Here is a 19,128-nt window from a genome sequence, read left to right on the forward strand (position 1 = left end):
AGATCCAACCCCTGAACCCTGTTCCCTCCCCTACAGACCTTCTGCAGCAGTGGCGACCTCAAAGGACAAAGGGATAGCAGTGGTGGAAGCTGTGGTGGCCAGAGGTTCCCATCCTCTGGATGGCTGAGTGGTACCAGCTGCATCAAGAACAGGTGACAGGGGCTCCTTGCCTTCCGCAGGCTCACCACTGTCCCTGGTAACCTCAAGGGTGGCCATTTGCTCTTCTGTCACCAATGGTAAGGTGGCTTCCGGGTCTTCCACAGATGTTGTCATCTCTTCAGTGATGATGTCTTAAAGGGATGGAGGAACATTTTAAAACAGACCATGCTTAAAACCACTCTATGATGGATAAATTGGGGGATACAATTATGGCAACTATTTCAAAGACTGGGAAAACCCAAAGGAAAATTTAGAAATCAAAAGCTAGTAAAGAAATGTCACCTTTGGTGTTTTTAAAAGTTGCAGATCATAGGAGGCTGAAATATAAGGATTGTGATTTGAAGTCAGTCCTGGCAGGAAAGACTAAGAGATTCTTATCATCAATTTTGGTAATTTATTTACCAAAAGGCTAGAGTTGTGGCTCAAGTGGTAAAGCTAAAAGAGCTCAGGAACAGTGCCTGGATCCTGAGTTCAAGTCCCAGAACACACACACACACACACACACACACACACACACACACACACACACACACACACACACCAAAAAATTGCAGATCAATCTTTATTTTGACAAAATTGTCAAAATAAGCTAGAACAAAATCCAAAGCAACTAGAAAGGTCAACAACTAAGCATGCTATACAGAACTAAGCTACACTCAAAAACTTGGGACTAAGAGTCAAGGACTAAATTAAGCTACACAGATTTTTGTTTGTTTTGGTTTTTGTTTGTTTTTATCAGTTGGAGGGCTTGAACTCGGGACCTGGGAACTGTCCCTGAGCCCAAGGCTAGCACTCAACCAGTTGTGCCATAGTACCATTCCCAGGTTTTGAGAGGTTTTTTGGAGATAAGAATCTCCAAGGCTGCCTGGGCTGGCTTTGAATTGCAAACCTCAGATCTCAGCCTCCTGAGATGCTAGGATGACAGGCTGGAACCATCAGTGCCCAGCTAGCCACACATCCTTTAAGACTTTTCTAAAAGAAAAAAGAAAGAGAGAGAGAGAGAGAAGGAGAGAGACAGAAAGAGAGAGACGGAGGGAGGAAGGGAGGAGGGAGGGAGGGAAGAAGGGAGGGAGGGAGGAAAAGAAGGAAGGAAGGAAGGAAGGAAGGAAGGAAGGAAGGAAGGAAGGAAGGAAGAAAACACATGCTGGGTACCATGCTTTAAGGATGAAGATTTGTCGTCTTCTTAAGAGAGTCTCTTTTGGAAATTACCCAACTTCTAAAACCTTAATTTTCAGAGACCTCATTACCTGTCATTCTTCAAATACTAATGCCAGATACATAGCATATTGGCAAGTACAGTAAGGTATACAATAAAAGAAAATCTAGGAATAGCTGAGAAAAGTTTCCACCATGTTTCCATTAATGACATTTTGCCATATCACATTACTACAAAATGGTTTTCCTGGAAAACAATTTCTTGGCTTTAAAAGTTTGGCTTTTAATTTTAAAAAATCTTTTCCTTAGTACCCTTCCATTTGGGACTCTTTTTATTCTTTGGAATCGAAAAGCTTTTTATATGTGATAGGTAAATACATCTGGTTGTAGGAAATAAGTTAGGGTAAGATTTTACATGAACTTCATCGTGATTCTTTATTCATAGTTTAAGTTTTTGCTTTTACTTTTTTAGCCAATAAGACTGTAAATGTCTTGAGAGTCAGGATTATCTTTTTACCTAAGACCATGTTCCATTTGCCACCAGAAGATAAAATAGATTGTTTGGTCATTTTTAGGGAACATATGTTCTCTATGTTGTTCTCTATAATGAACACTTTAAGAAAAAAAAGCGTAAGAAAAGGTCTGTGTTCATAGTTCAATGACACAGCAAGAATTGTCAAAGGGGGCCAGGAGTTTGGCCTAGTGGTTAAAGTGCTTGCCTAGCATGCATGAAGACCCGGGTTCGATTCCTCGGTACCACATACATAGAAAAAAGCCGGAAGTGGTGCTGAGGCTCAAGTGGTAGAGCTCTAGCCTTGAGAAAGTCCAAGAATTGTCAAAGTCCATAGTCCCTCAAATAACAACTGATAAAACAGGAATGGGATTCTAAAATCTTAACAATCAGAATTTCCAATTTCCCACTCTCCCTAATTCTTGCAGAGACACACAAATATAATGCTTCTTAGAGATTAATAAACCCTCTGAAGAACTAGCTAAATTAGAAGACTTGACTACAGTCTCAAAGTCCACCAAGATATCACTAACTATCCTGAAAAAAGTTAATGTCTTCACATAGTCCCTAGTCTCTAAAATGATTGACATTAGAGGTGACTATTTCAGAAAAAAATACTTCATTATACTTATATGTCATATATATACTTATATGTCATATAGACATATACATATGTCTATATGTACTGTTGTCATAATCACAGTCTTTCACATTTTTTAAACTGCACTGGATGAAAAATTAAAGGGAGTATCATGACTGTTTCTCTCTGCAAAGAATATTGAGAAAGTCTTAGGGATGAGAATATGGCTTAGTGGTAGATGCTTGCCTAGCAGACACAAAGCTTTGGGTTTGATTCCTCAGTACCACATAAACAGAAAATGCTGGAAGTGGTACTATGGCTCAAGTGGTAAAATACAGAGAGGGTCAGAAATGGAATCCAGGCTCTGTGAGTTCAAGCCCCTTGACTCGCCCCAAAAAAACCTTAGATATCAACCTTCTGAGTAGCATGAGCCACCAATGTCTGGCACTAACTGTACCTTTTAATTGTAAGCTAATTATTTCACATTTTCTTATATATTCATTTTATATGAAAATTTTTGCAAATATATATATCAGGATTCCTCGATCTCAATGCTATTGGTCCATTGGCTTGAATTTTTTTTTTCATGGGGGGCTATCCTATGTGATACAGGGTATTTCACAGCATGCTTGGCCTATTTTCTAACAGATGTCAAAAGCAACCCTCAGTTGTAACAACTAAAAATGTCTCTAAAGGGCTAGGAATATGGCCTAGTATGCATGAACCCCTAGATTCGATTCCTCAGTATCACATACACAGAAAAGCCAGAAGTGCCACTGTGGCTCAAGTGGTAGAGTACTACCTTGAGCAAAAAAAAATGCTCAGGAATGGTGCCCAGACCCTGAGTTCAAGCCCCAGGACTGGAGGGAAAAAAGTCTCTATACCTTGCTAAGTGTCATACAGGAGAAGAGGAGTGGGAGACAACTAGTCCCCAGTTGAAGACCACTAGTTTATATGCAGGAGTTATATTTTGGTATAATTTTCTATAAAATACATTATTCTATTATTCTTTATTTATTTTGAAAGTTGCTCTTAGAAAAAAGAACAACAGATTGAAAGCTGGGTAGTGATGGCTCACACCTATAATCCTAGCTACTTGGGAAGTTGATAATAATAGGAGGAACACATTTTAAAGTCAGCCCAAGGCAGAAAAGTTTTCAGGATTCCCTCTTCTCAACTCATAGCCTAGGCCTATTATCCTAAAACCCTTGGGAGGCTAAGATTAGAAGAATCGTAGTACCAGGCCAACAAAAGCAAGAAAGTTTGCAAGACTCCCCCAGAAAAGGAAATCTGTTGACTTTCTTCCCTCAAGAGCAGGAAGCTGGAAGCTTCCAGGTAGGATAGAAGCTTAAAATAGGCAGATCATAGCCAGGCACCAGTGGTTTATACCTGTAACCCTAGCTAGTTACTCAGGTGGCTGAGATCTGAGGTTCAAAGCCAGCTAGTGTTCTTCTCTCCAATTCAATACCAAAAAACCAGAAGTGGTTTGGTCAAGTGGTAGAGTACTAGCAAGACCCTATTTTAAACAATAACCTGCAAAAGGCAAGTGTGAAATCATGGCTGCGTGGTAGAATGTGTGTCTAACAAGCACAAGGCCTTGAGTTCAAGTCCTAGTACTGCTTTAAAAAAAAGACAAATTGAATGATTCCAATTTAAGCAAAACTTTTTTGTTTTACCTTTCAACGGTTGATACGCCTCAGACACATATTCAGAGAAGGAAACGGTACTCTCAGGGAAAATCACGGCACTATTTTCCTTGGTGCTGTCTGTGAAGCTCTCAAACAGGCTCACGACGGAAACTTCAGTGTCTTCTGTCAGACTCGTGGGAGTAAAGAAACTTGGGTGGGTGACAGCAGGCGATGGCTCATTCCCCTGTGCTGTTGACAGGGCTGTCCCCACATGTGTCTCCTCTTTAGACAGCCCCAGAGCCTCCTGCACAACCTCTGTGGAAGGCTGGTTGCCTTCCACACTGGCCTGGCTCACTGGTTCCACCTGTGAAGGTTCTATTCTCAGCCCAGTCTCTGTATTGTCTCCGAGCTGTGGGGCCCTTATCTGGCCTACACTCTGTAGTTTGGTGTCATCCCACTCATCACTTAGGACAGCTGGAACAGCTGTACTGACACTCACTGTAGCTCCAGGAGCTCCCAGCAGTCTGTCAATTTCTGGTTCAACACTCAGGGTGCTCTCAGAAGTTGCCAGCAAGTTCTTGGTAGCAGTAGCCTGGGTATTATCAGCTGTCATCTGTGCAGCCTTCTCCTTATTAAGGAGGATACTAATAAGCTCAGGGTCTGCTGTGGACTGAGTAATAGGAAAAGAAGTTGCCCTCTGGCCTGGGCCTGCTTCCAATGTCTCAGTCTTAGGACTGGTGGCTAGCATTTCTTTAGTATTTAGGTAAGGTGAAGTAGAATGTCCCCAGCTAACTCCTTCCTGACTTTTAGTTGCAAACATTGGATTGTCCACATACTTCAGAATGCCTTGTGTTGCTTCTGTGGTCCCTTCTGCAACAGCCTGAGCACCGGTACTACCAGCGAGTTCTTCCTTTTCATCCATATTCAGAGAAGCAGGCACCATGATGGCAGTGGTTAACACAGCCTTGGAAAGTCTGCTTTCAGGAAGTGTCCAGTCTGGCTGGCTGGAACCAAGCACATGGTCACCGGTGGGGATGGCTGGCTCAATAGCAGTGGAGAGCCCAGGGCTGTGAGGCTGGAGACGCCCAGCTCCTGGAGGATCCACTTCCTTGTCAGTCGGGAATAACAAGAGGGGCCCAGCCGATGCAATCATTGGATTTGGGGAGGGCATCAGTTGGGACAGATGCTTTGGAGAAATGGAAGTATTTTCTTGATCATTTGTATTCATCCTCACAGTCTGTCCTTCTTCTGCATGAGTGTATGCTCTGTCTCTCTTTCCCATTTTGGGAAAGGCCAGACATTGTGAGGCCAATTGGAGAACCACAAGGCTACAGAAAGCCAGACAAATGTGCAAAACAATTGGTCTGCTCATAGTGGAAGAGAAATGTTGCAGATAAATTGGCAGATTTGACAATTCCAGTGATTATGTCCTGCAGAAACACAAAGCATAGCGAACTGTCATGTAAATATATTTTGTAAATAAGTTCCTTTCAATCAAACTATGAATAGCACTATCTCCTTGACTTTATACACAGAGAAGGTAGGTAGGAAGATGGCTGTTCTATTTCTTTGTACCCTTGAGACATGAATAACCCAGTTCATTTTTCTCTGCTGAATTCTGCAGCTGTTTTAACAGTGAAGCTCCCTAGAAAAAGGCACACCATCATGTATGAAGTTCATTGTTTCTTAAATACCTACTTGAAATAAGCTATCCTTGAAGTCCCATTTGCAATACGCTTTCCAAGTTCCTCTGTTAATTAACCATGTGGTCAAATGACAGCAGACATGGGAACATGTCCAGAATACGAATACATGTTACATAGTCACTCAAATAACTTTTTTAAATTTAAGAAAAATTGAGGGGGTTCATACTCAGGACTTCACTTGACCGTTTTATGTTTCAAGGCTAGTGATTACCATTTGAGCCACAGCTGGAGATAAGACTTCTAGATTTTCCTGACTGGGCAGGCTTTGAATTGCAGTCCACAGATCTCAGCCTCTTGTATACTAAGATTATAAACATGATCCAAACAGCTTTTTGGTTTTGTTTTCTGTTTGTTTTTTTGTGCCTGTCCTAGGGCTTGAACTCAAGTCCTGGATGCTTGTCACTGAGTTTTTTTGCTCAAGGTTAGTGTTCTACCAACTTGATCCACAGATCCACTTTCCACTTCTTAGTTGTTAATAGAAGATGCGAAGTCTTGTGGACTTTCCTGCCCCTGATGGCTATGAACTGTGATCTTCAGATCTCAGTCTCCTGAGTAGCTAAGAATACAGATGTGAGCCACCAGCTTCTAGCCCAGGCAAAGAACTTAAGCGTGGCTGTGATCTAAATGTCTGTGTCCCCAAAATTCTTATTTTGGAATCTGATCATGAAGTAATGTCTTTGGATAGTGAGGATATAAAGGCAGAGCCTTGAAGAATGAGGCTCGGGGTACCTACATAAGAGTATGCCAGAGCCTCCTCACCTCTTTTGCTATTAAAGTTGCCTTCTATGAAGCAGGTCCGGAGGAGACTCCACGTCTAATTGTATCTTAATCTTGGACATCCCAGTCCCCAGAAATGTGAGAAATAAATCTGAGAGTTTTTGTTTTCTTTTATTTTGGTGCTTGGAATTGAATACAGGCTTCCCAGGCTATGGTACTTTGTTATAAAGGATTAAAACCATAGAATCCAAATAAAACAAAGACAAGTGTGATAAAAAAAAAAACTTACTATCATAAAATACAGAACTTTACTTACACTCAAGAGTTTAATGTGTACCACTGCTACCTGAAAAACAAACTAAAAGCTAAAAGTCTGGTGGCATGACTCAAGTGGTAGAGTACCCACCAAAGTGAGAAGGGTCCTGAGTTCAAAGTCCAGCAGCATCTTCAAAATTAAAAAAACCCAAAAACACAGTGTATAAATTTTCAATTAAAATATATCTTTAAGCCAGGTGTGGTGGCTTACATCTATAATCCCAGCTACTCAGGAGGCTGAGATCTGAGGATCAAGGTTCAAAGCCAGCCCAGGCACAAAAGACTCATCTCCAATTAACCTATAGAAAATAGGAAGTGGGGCTTGGCTCAAAGGTAGGGCAGTAGCCTTGAGCTAAAGAGCTCAGGGACAGCACCCAGGCCAAGTTCAAGCCCCCTGACCCACAAAAATAAATTAATTAGTTAAATTAAATATATCTTTAAAATTCTTAAATAAGCCAGTGCCAGTGGCCGCCACCTGTAATCCTAGTGACTCAGCAGGCTGAGATCTGAGGATCATGGTTCAAAGCCTTTTCGGAGACTAAAGTCCGTGAGACTCTTATCTCCAGTTAACCACCAGAAACCCAGAAGCGGCACTGTGGCTCAAGTGGTGGAGCACCAGCCTTGGGCTGAAGAGCTCAGGGACAACAACCAGGCCAGAGTTCAAGCCCCAAAATAACAATAAAATTCTTAAATAATTCTTATTATCTGTAACAACTACAAAACTCATAAGCAAAATATTTGTGTTTCAAACTTTAAGGATTAGAAAAGGCATAATTTCTAAACAATATAAATAAATGTGTTTTTAAAAAAAGCAGATAGGGGGCCAGGAGTTTGGCCTAGTGGTAGCGTGCTTGCCTAGCATGCACGAAGACCTGGGTTCAATTCCTCAGTACTACTACATGCATAGAAAAAGCTGGGAGTGGTGCTGTCTCAAGTAGTAGAGCTCTGGTCATGAGAAAAAACCAAGGACAGGCCCTGAGTTCAAGCCCCAGGATTGACAAAAAAAAAAAAAAAAAGCAGGTAGGTGCAAATGGTTCATGCTGATAATCCTGAGTACTCTGGAGTCTGATATCTGAGGATCATGGCTCAAAGCCATCCCAGGCAGGAATGTCAATGTGATTCTTATCTCCAAGTAATCACCAGAAATCTGGAAGTGGTGCTGTGGGTCAAAGTGGTAGAGCACTGGCCTTGAGTGAAAAAGCTCAGGGACAGCACGCAGGCCTGAGTTCAAGCCCCGTGACTCACAAGAAAAGAAAAAAGAAAAGAGAAAAGAAAAAAATAATTTCAAAATAAGCAATATTTACTGAATATCCATTATTGTTAGGGTTAAGACTTATTGTATTCTTCAAATTAAACGATGCACATTTTCATTAGAATATTACAACTGCTCAATTTAACCCAAACTTTAAGAATTTTACGGGTTTTTTCCCCTATTACTCCTTTCCCTATCACTGGAAGTTTCTCAATTTTTGATCCCCAGTATTACAAAAAAAATATTAGAGATACTGTAGGTTTTCCAGAAAATTAAACCTAAGAATTAAAATTCTAAAATAGAAATCTTGTCTTTACAAAAGCTACCTTTCTTCTTTCTTTCATGTCGCATCAATTAAACTCTCCAGGCTAAGCACTTGATGCACACTTGTGAAACAGAAATTCACATTTTCATGGAGACTTCTCCTAAGGATTTCAAAGCCTTCACATGTTATCCTATTTAGTCTTAAAGATCCTTTCAAGACAGAAAAGAAAAAAAATGAAAGAAAAGGTCAAGTTCTCAGGGCATATCTAGACAGCTGAAATCCAAGGGAAAGTTTTTTACATGAGAGAAAAAAAAATCCATGGAGTGAAGCTGAGGCCTCCTGCTAGCCAACCAGCAGCCTCACCTGAGTATAATGTCTTAAAAGGGGAACTTTCCACCCCTGTCAGGCCTTATTGAGAGATGGTGAGCCAAGTTCCACCCAGCTAAGCGACTCCCAAATTCCTGATGCACAGAAATGGCATGAAACTATGAAGATGTAGTGTTGCTTTTTAAAGTATAACGATGTATTGTTCCTAAGTGTGGGGGTAATTGGTAACACGACATCTTGAATCCAAGTGCTTTGGGAGAAATACAGGAAGAGAATGATGTCAGGAGATGACATGATGCTGTGGGTAAGAAAGGAACAGCATTATCAATAACCATAAAGTTAGCAATAAAAACAAAATTAAAATATGATGTAAAAATCAACGTTAATAAATTCTTTAAAAAAACAAAAACAAAATTAAAGCCAGAGGTGACTAGAAATTAATAAGTCCTCCCCACAAAATCTTAGAAGTAGTAAAGAAGTTTCCCAATATGTAGAATGTGGGAGATGGCTTGTCCTTTGGCTAGTGCTCTACAACTTGAGCCACAGTGCCACTTCTGCCTTTTTCTATGTATGTGGTACAGAGGAATCGAACCCAGAGCTTTGTGCATGCTAGGCAGGCACTCTACCACTAGGCCATGCTCTCTGTCCATTGTTGTCATTTTTAAAGGAGGAAACAGAAGAAAGGTAATTGAGACTACAAGAAGGGCATGTGCCAAGGCATGTGAACATTTTGGACTTTGTTCTACTTCAGACGTGCCAGAAAGCACCTGGTTTCCTAGCCAGGTAACAGATCATACAGTACAGTATTTGGCCCAATGCCTCTACTTTCTTTCATTAAAACAAAACACATGAGCACTAAGAAGCAATATTACAGTCAGTGAACTCAACAAGTTGAACTATGAAACTATATGTCTGTTTATTTGAAGAGACAAAAAAATAAAAAAAACAATAGACTTCTCTGGATCTTTTCAATCTATTACTGAAAAAATACTTTTCTCATTCAATGACAGTTCCTAAGCATCCCAGAGGATAGAAAAAAATGGATTAAGAACCGGGCTCTGGTAGCTCACACATATAATACTCAGGAGTTTGAGATTTGAGGATCATAGTTCAAAGCCAGCCAGGGCACGAAAGTCCATGAGACTCTTATCTCCAATTACCTTGTGGAAACCAGAAGTGGTGCTGTGGCTCAAGTGGTAGAGCTCTAGCCTTGAGCTAAAGAGCTCGGGGACAGCACCCAGACCTAGAGTTCAAGCCCCATGACCACAAAAAGGAAAAGAAAAAGAAAAAATGGATTCAAAGCTTGGCTAACATTATCCCAAGCTTCTGGATTAAAAATCTAAAAAATTCCATCATGAGTGGTAACAGAGAAACACAGAATGGTATCTGAAAATACAATTTCTGAATTTTGGCTTTCTTATTGTTAAAACTTGCTATATGTTATGCTAGACAAACAGCTTTAGTTTCTCTTTTGAGAAAATGAGGAGTTAACAAAATAATAATTGAAATCTCCTCTGCTCCCATGACTCTCTTCTCATTTATTCTCTCTGTGACATAAAATAAAAACTCAAATGTTTTCACAGCTCCACGATCTTTGCCGTCCCATCGCGGGGCGGGGGGTCCCTCATGATCAAACCCCACTGTACATTTTATGTTTTGCAGCCCATTTCACGTGGGCTGAGGATTTTATGAACAAGTTAAATTATGGGGAATGGAACAAAGAGTAAAGATTTAATATAGCTCCAATCGCTTTTCTGAAACACAATTTTCCTTCAAGGTCTTATTTTCTTTCCATGTCGTGAGTTTCAGGATTGTTGTAGGAAGGGAATTCTACCATGGCTCTGAAAGACTTCCCTTCTGTGATTAAGTGCCAGCCACCTGCTTTCTAGATCCAATTACAGCAGAAAAGGTGGGGGTAAGTCTCAAGCTTTTCCTACATCCGTGTATCAAGGCCATATGCTCCATCTCCTCGTTATTCAAGGCAATGTCTGAACTTTAAAAGGAGAAAAGATAGCCTATAGGAATGGCAGCAAGAAACACATCTGCAACTCAGATAAATTGGTAGATGACCTTCAAGTTCCAGGTCTTTGTTTATGTTTCAAAGTCCCAGTGCAGGTTCACTCTGGTGTCCCTAAATGGGACTTGCTTGACATTAGAAAATGAAATAGAGGAAATGGAGCTGTGACTCAAAGTGGTAGAGTACCAGACTTGAGCACAAAAGTTCAGGGGCTTGGGCCGGGAGTTTGGCCTAGAAGTAGAGTGCTTGCCTAGCATGCACGAAGACCCGGGTTCGATTCCTCGGTACCACATACATAGAAAAAAGCTGGAAGTGGTGCTGAGGCTCAAGTGGTAGAGCTCTAACCTTGAGAAAGTCCAAGGACAGTGTTCAGACCCTGAGTTCAAGCCCAGGACTGGCAAAAAAAAAAGTTCAGGGGCTTGAGTTCAATTCCCAGGACCAGCTCAAAAAGAAAAAGAAAGAAAGACAAAGATAAAAGAATGACCATTGTCAAATCAATGATGATGTGCCCACATTTAAATCACCATCTGCCACCATATTTTGTAGCTCAGTCTTTTCCTACTTTCTCTAACACTGAATCTCATAGATGGCCAAGTGCCCAGAACAGAGGAAATGCTTAGTAAATAGAGCAAACAGAGCAATATCTACAGCCTGCTCTGTGGGGAGAGGTCAAAGGATGAAAGATATTATAACTAATTAGAGTTCTGTGTCTTATATTAAATTTAATCAGTCATAAGAACATTTAACAAAATGCTTCGCTTTACTTTTTCTTAATACTGTGTCTTTGAACACAGTATACTTTCTTTTCACTATATCTGTCAATGCCAATTAATTCAGATAAATCAACTCTGACCAAACTGCTAACTGATAGAGGATATTATCTTCAAATAACTTAAAAAGCATCCCTTTCAGAGCAAGTCAGTAACACTTTGTCTGTCATTCACTATCAAGGTATCCTAATGGCTTGGCAGTACTCTGAATAATTTCCTGCATTTCTACCACCAGTGGGCAGATAAGCTGTCCTGTCAAGCACTATCTTTGACAATCTTAAATAGACACAATCCAGAATCTGTTTCTTTGTCAGCCCTGGGCATACTCAAGTTTCAAAGACAAATGAAAGACAACCAAAACAACAATAAAAAATACAATCTTCTTAGATTTAATCAGCTCTAAGTGCTTAGTCAACATTTTTCTAACTAAAAGGAACATTGCTACTTCAGTTGTTACCAAAATGAAGTTACAAAAGAGAAACTAGCAAGTTAAAACCTTCCAAATTTGAGTCTATTTCCATATGATGAAAGCACAGGAGTGTTTTCCTAGGAGTACTCAAGACACAGGAAAACTGGAGAAAGTGTCAATAAGCGGATGGCAATCTGCCTTATATTTCCCTTTCTCAGGATAAAGACAAACAAAATAGCTGGTGTGGATGGGGCAAGAAAGACCTAATCATAGATTTCTTTTTTTCTTTTCTTTTTTGGAGCTCTTCAGCTCAAGGCTAGAGCTCTACCATTTGAACCACAGTGCTACTTCCCATTTTCTAATGGTTAATTGGAGATTAGAGTCTCACAGACATTTGTGCCTGGGCTGGCTTTGAACTGAGATCCTCATATCTCAGCCTCCTAAGTAGCTAGGATTACAAGTGTGAGCCACCAGCACCTGGCTTAGATTTCTTCTGTCTACTGGAAAGACAGTGACGATGACTCGGGGTCCCTTCCCACTTCTGTGAAGTGAAGCCATAAGCATCCTCTTTCCACTAGTCAAGGCAACACCTGCTCTTGAAAAGTAGGAGGAAAGGCAACCTTCAGGAATGACAGGAGGAAACAAGTCTACAGCTCCGATAAACTGATGATGGACCTTCAGGTCCCAGGTCTTTCTTCATCTTTCCAAGCCCAGCACCTACTTGGATGCTACCAAACATGCTGTCTTCTTTTTCCTCCAACATTGTGTCATCCCAAACTCTTTGTTCACATCCTAGAGTCATAACTTCTGCGGTTCCTTCACTCCTAACCACTCTTAGAATTATCCCTTCTGTCACTTTACTCCATTGTCATTATTTTAATTGCCTCTTCATTGGTGGCCCAGTCACAAATGCAGCATCTACTCTTATATACTCATCTACTATTATATACAACCTGGATGGTTTATTCTTAACAATAAAAATGACAATCAGTTGGGGATTTAGCTCAGTGAAAAAGCACCTGCCTGACAAGTGAAAATCCAAGTTTGATCCTCAGTTCTACAAGGTGGGAAGTGGGGGATGAGGAGGGGGGAGTGACACTGGGGCCTGGAGTGTGGCCTAGTGGTAAAGTGCTTGCCTAGCATGCATGAAGCTCTGGGTTCAATTCCTCAGTACCACATACACAGAAAAAGCAGGAAGTGGTGCTTTGGCTCAAGTGGTAAAGCACTAACTTTGAGAAAGCCCAAGGACAGTGCCCAGGCCCCGAGTTCAAGCTCCAGGACTGGAAAAAAAAAATGACACTAATCTATCAAATGACCACTATTCTGGGGATGCTTTATACAAAGGGTTCTAAGTGTATTGCACAGATTATTTTTTAATCCTTACAACAACTTAACAAGGCAAATATTACTATCATCCAGAGGGTTTTTTTAAGATGTAAAAACTGCATTTAGGCTTATGCAGAATCGTTCATATATATTAAGTGGTAGCATCTACTTTTAATCTTTCAGATTCTTCATACTTCATGACCTCTGCCTTTGCCATTAGTAGTCGCTGCCTTCCCAAAAATGCATGTAATCTCTCCAAACATTCAACTGCCAAACTCCATATGTACAATACAAATCACACCCCTCCCCCACCAGCTACACTGCCTTCTTCCACCTCATATCCATTCCAGGCTTATAGGTTGTGTTCTCCCTATCATACTGTCAATAGTCTCTTCTTCCTACCCCAGGATCCAAATCCTGGTCACCTTTGTAACAAGCAAATGCTATCACACCATATACAAAAAAAAATGCTTGGTCTATTATTTTTCCTACCTTTCTCCCATCTCCTCTAACAAATTATCGTATCTGTAAGTCTTGTCACCTCAAATAGTATTTATTGTTTCTTCCACACAAACACTGGCCTTTAAGCTTTCTTTGTTTGCCCTAAGATACTAATAATGGCAAGGAGAGAGGGGGGCATTCAATAAATATTTGCTGGCATGAAATGAATATAAGTAATGGTTTTGTATGCTACAAAATTAAGCAAAAAGAGGAAAGGGATTGGTTGGAGGGATTATGTGAATGCTGAAGGGGTGACACGGATCAAGATGCACTGTATCCATAAACAGCACTGTTGAACGGCGACTCCTCTGTACAACTACATAAGGAAAATAAAAAGGTGTTTAAAAAATAAATAAACAAAAATAATTGTTCAGAATAAGGAAAAGAAGACAGGTGCTAGTAATTATTCCAGAAGCTGAGATCTGTAGATTAGTTTGAAGCTAGACAAGGCAGGAAAGTCTGTAAGAAAGTCTTATCTCCAAGAAGCCAGAAGTAAAGCAGTGACACCAATGATAGAGCACTCATCTTGAGAAAAAACAAAACAAACAAACAAACAAAAAACCTCAAGGACAATGCCCAGCCACCGAATTCAAGCCCCCAGACTGGCACTAAGAAAATAAATAAACAGGGGCCGGGAGTTTGGCCTAGTGGTTAAAGTGCTTGCCTAGCACGAACAAAGACCAGGGTTCGATTCCTCGGTACCACATACATAGAAAAAAGCCGGAAGTGGTGCTGAGGCTCAAGTGGTAGAGCTCTAGCCTTGAGAAAGTCCAAGGACAGTGCTCAGGCCCTGAGCTCAAGCCCAGGACTGGCAAAAATAAATAAATAAATAAACAAAAACAAATGTAAAATTATAAATTTTCATAACCTAGCTTTGTCTAATTTTATGTTTTTTTCCATCACCCAATCAACATGAAGTACTTATTCAAGAGGACATTTTAATGATAGCAATAACTCATGTACTCTCATTTCCACTGTATTTTTGGTTTTCAGAGCTTGTTACACACACACACAATAGATAAGCAGTCACAGATAGCAAGCCTCAAGAGCTTAGATCAACCTGCTTCCCAATTACCATCCCATCTTTAAAGTCCAATTAATGATTCTTTGATTGATGAAGGGAAAAGGACACTCCGCTTCCTTTGTATCTTAAGAATCTTTCTACTCTGTGCTTTTCTTGATCCTCAGTGATTCATTTATCATTGTCTTGTCTTGTCTTTTCTTTTTAATCCTTAAGGCTGTCATTACCAAATACTATTTCATCTGTCTAATGCTCAGCTTCTCAAGATTCTACCCAATTAGCCCAGCTGTGGCACATGGCGTTTAAGGCACCACATTCCTAACTCACTATTGACAACTGTCACTAATCTTTTATATTGTCAAGATCTGGGCCACAGCCATCTCTCGCTGTAAATTAAGGAGCTGTAATGAAATATCATCATTCTAGCAGCTTGTTCCTTCACAGTGGAAGGAGGATAAATGAGTAACTGCAAAGAAAAGTATGTTCCCTCAGGAGGACAGCAGCCTCAGTGTCGACAGCAAAGAGGGTAAGTGGGCTGGGGTCAAGATGGTTACTCTGGAAACAATCAGCAAAGTGCTTTCTCCTTCCTGTAGGCCATAGCTAAGTTCCACAGATTGAGCCCCATCACCTTTAGACTGCCATCTCATGATACAGACAAATAAAGATGTCCATACTTCCTGCCCCTAGCATATTATTCTATCCTTGTAGCAAGAGAAGCTGGACTGGAAGATTTAAATACGGAATTCAAGTTCCAGTCTTACCCTGGGCAAATCACTGAAGTTCAGTTCCCTTGTGGCAAAACAGAGATAATGTTGCTCGTGCTTAATAACAATAATGCTCTTTCTTCTTTAGGATGAAGAACAAAAGCTGACAAACTGGTAGGATGCACCATTGAAAACACATTACTGGGATTCTGACAAGCATGCCCCCTCCCCAACTACAGAAATGTGAGCCATTTGAAGTATGTGTCACATCAGTCAGGAACAGAATATCCATTCTACCTCCACATTTCCATGGGGCTTCCTTCTTCAGCATCCACACTCATGAAGGGACCTGAGATTGTGTCTGTTGTCTACAGAATTCCATTCTCATCTATCTCCATCCACAAGCTGTTGTTAATCCATCAGACAGCTCTTTAAAAAAAAAAACACCTAATTCAACACTTTATTTCTGTTCTTTGTGGTTTAAAGAGCTCATTTTCTTGGCAAGAGCTCTAAGCACTATTTCAGGAAGGTGAAACTAGATTCATATTCTTTTCTTATAATCATCAATAAACACAGCAGGAAAACAAAATAAGATTGGTCCTGCATCTTAGAGAATGAGTTTTAATGTTAGAGATTCCCTCTGAACAGGGAATTCCTTCCCTATGTGAGAAAAACAAGCAAGATCCATTTCACAAAATCACAATGCCATCCCCACATTCTCAATATCTACTGAATAAAGAGGGAATGACTTCATTCGTTAAAAGGGTAGACAGGTAAATTCCCCTTCCTCATTTTGATTCCCTATTTATATTTAGCATCAAAACATTTCTGTGAGGCCAATTTATGATTCCACAATGGTCTAAGAAGAAATCCCGGGAATCTGCAACAAGAAGACATCCACGAAAACAAAGACCGGTCCACGTCTCTCTCTCTCTCCCTAATGAATTCTGTTGCTGTAGCTACTTTAGACTTGGTGAGCCTTGGGAGTTTTTGTGAATAAAAGCAATCAATATCAAGTCTGCTGCATGAGTGCCTGCTCATTCTTATGACAACTACCACAAATTCCACTTTATTCATAAAAATCAAGTCAGACTACCCTTAAGAAACTCCACTCCAGATAAAAGAAGCGGTGTTTTGATTCTGTGATTCTGTGACAAGAAGCCGTGTTTTGACTCTTCCGTCGATGCTATGGTTGGGGTTCTGCCAGCAAGTGCGCAGAAGTCAGCTTGGCTGAAAGAGCCCAGCATCTTCATCATCATCATCACCACCACCATCATCATCATCATCATCATCATCATCATCATCATCATCATCATCAGATCCAGGGGGGTGGGGGACAGACAAACTTCCACCCGCACCTTCTCCTGCACAGCTCTACGAATGAGTTTTGAGAACCATTCCTCGTTCTCGTCCCAAGTTTCCCAAGAAAAACTTCCAAAGAAAGAAGACAACCACTTCACACCAATCTCCTCCTCTGCGCTCCACCCTCCGCTGGGCATTGAAAGGAGCTAGACTCGCCGGCAGACCCCCCCGCCCCCACAGATGGGCTAGGAACACCCCCAAACTCCGGAGCGTCCGCGTTTGGCTGCTCCCTCGCCCGCCAGCCCCTCCACGGTTAGAGCCCACCCAAGCTGGGCTCTGTCCTTGCCCAGGACGCCCTGGCAAAACATCTGGACACCTCTGGGCCACGCCCAGAGCCAGCCCCTGGGTCTGAGCCTCACCTCCTCCACCTAGCCCGCAGGCCCTCCGTGGACTGCTGTGACCTCTCCAGGGGCCTCCGCGGCCCGGGCGCGTCCTGGCGGCTCCCGCACCTCCCCGCGCTGCACATTCAACTGTTAGTTTTCTGCGAAGTCGCCCAGGCCACGGTGTCCGCATCTCGTCAGCGGCCACCGCAGCCCCCCGCCTCGCCGCGTCTTTTCCGGGACGCCTGGGCTCGGGGGGACCCCGAGGGACATCGCAATGGCTTAGAAGGGGAATCAACCTGAGTCTTCCAGAACTTCTCCTTCTCCCACCGCGGCGGGGTGGCAAGGGAAGGGAGGGAAAGAAAGACAGAAAGAAAAAGGGGGGGAGAGAGGGGGGGAGCCCACACAAAAGCAGCCAGTGTGGCAGCTCCGGCGGCACAAAGGCCCGCTGGCGGGTGCGGAGTCGGGGAGGCTGGGCGGGAGCGAGGCGTGCGGGGAGCCCTCCGAGGCCTGCACGCCGCCGCGCCCCGCACTCCCGGAGCTGCCCCGCAGCGGACCCCGGCTCCCCGGGCACCGCCATCCGGCGGGGGACGCAGGGCAAACGCCCGGCGCGCCTCGGGCTCGCACCGCTCCCAGGGCGACCCCGCACCGCTCCGCGCTCCCTTCCACCCCTGCCCCGGCGCCACGTCTGCAGCCGCGGCCACCCGACCGGCGGGACTCGCGCCGGGGCTCACCTGTGCGTCTTCAGCCGAGCAGCGCGCGGAGGACAGCGGAGGCGCCGGCGCTCGGCATCCCCGCCGCGGCCCCTGCAGCGGCGGCGGCGGCGGCTCCCTCGGCTGCGCGGTCCGGGACGCCAGGGGGAGGGCGCTTCGCTCGGTTGCTTATTCATAAGGCCGCGGTTCCGCCTGGCGATTGGGCGGCGGGTAGGTGTGCCCGCCCCGGCCGTCTGGCTGTCGCCCCACGCCCGACGCCCACTGCCCCGCCTCCGCTCCGCCGCGAGGGGAGGCTCGCGCTCGACCCCGGCGGCTTCGGAGACCCCCTCCGAGCATCCCGCGCCGGCTGCCCCTCTTGGCCGGCGGGCGCTGGGAGGCTGCTGCTCCTCCGGAGCCTGGAACAGGCGCCAGGACTCCTCTGGTGTTGGGGTAGGGCGAGGGGCGCGCGCCCAGGATGCCTCTGAGTGTCCTAGGGCTTGGCCAAAGGCCCAAAGAAGACCTTAAGTAACTACAAGGTCACTCAGAGAAGTTCAAAGGAAGTGTTCATAATTAGTCCCTTTTATTGAGTTCTTGATCTAGCCAGACACACAGCTAGCTACTGAGTCCTTTACTCCCCATTCTGAACAAGACCCCCCCCCATAGTAAATATTGCCATCCCCCAGTTAACTGAAGAGTAAGGGTTCAAACTGTAATTGCTCAAGAGCTTATGAGAAGTGTAGCCACTGGGAATTTGTGACTCCTTTTTTTTTTCTTTTTCTCTCAGCACCAGGGCTTGAACTAGGTCTCTTACTCACCGCTTGGCCTTTTCTGCTCAAGACTGGTGGTCTACCACTTGAGCCACTCCTCTACTTGCAGCTTTTTGCTGGTTAATTGGAGATAAGCATCTCCCAGACTTTCTCCGCCAGGGTTAGCTTCAAACCATGCTTCTTGGATCTCAGCCAGATGTGAGCCACCAGCATCCAGCTGGGACCTCCATTCTTAAAACTCTCTTTTTGGAGTCAGAACAGCTCTCTTTGTCATCTTTGGCTCACACGAGGGGCACGACGCACAAGGGTGAGCTGTAAACTTATTTGCTCCAACTCCTTTTAAAACCCACTAGCTTTTGTTTCTAGACTGGCAATCAACAAAGAGTTGTTGAATGGAACATAGTTGAGTTGAACTGAAACCATAAGTTCTCAGGGTTTTTCTTTTTTAATATAATGTGTGACCAATGTATTGTGTAATGTGTTTTATAACCAGGTGTATTACCTGAATTTATTACCACCGGAAAGATAAAGCTAACCCAGACTGGCCAAATTGTATTTCAACATCTTAAAGTCAGTAGTTTGAAAATCAGGTCATATTTTCTTATTTTATTAAAAAAATTCGGA

General features: G+C 43.0%; 1 protein-coding gene across 1 annotated transcript in view; it reads right to left on the reverse strand.

Annotated features, from left to right (window-relative positions):
- Positions 1–17,895, reverse strand: part of Armh4 (armadillo like helical domain containing 4) — a 103,749-nt gene extending 85,854 nt beyond the window's left edge. The window contains 3 exon segments of the mRNA XM_090344185.1: positions 39–290; positions 4,082–5,463; positions 17,780–17,895. Of these exon segments, the coding sequence (XP_090200311.1) occupies positions 39–290; positions 4,082–5,405 (1,576 nt within the window). The 5' untranslated portion in view covers positions 5,406–5,463; positions 17,780–17,895.
- Positions 17,896–19,128: the final 1,233 nt, after the last annotated feature.

This window comes from Megascapheus bottae, chromosome 14, assembly GCF_031878675.1.
Source record: "Megascapheus bottae isolate mThoBot1 chromosome 14, mThoBot2.hap1, whole genome shotgun sequence".
Classification (NCBI taxonomy): Eukaryota; Metazoa; Chordata; class Mammalia; order Rodentia; family Geomyidae; genus Megascapheus; species Megascapheus bottae.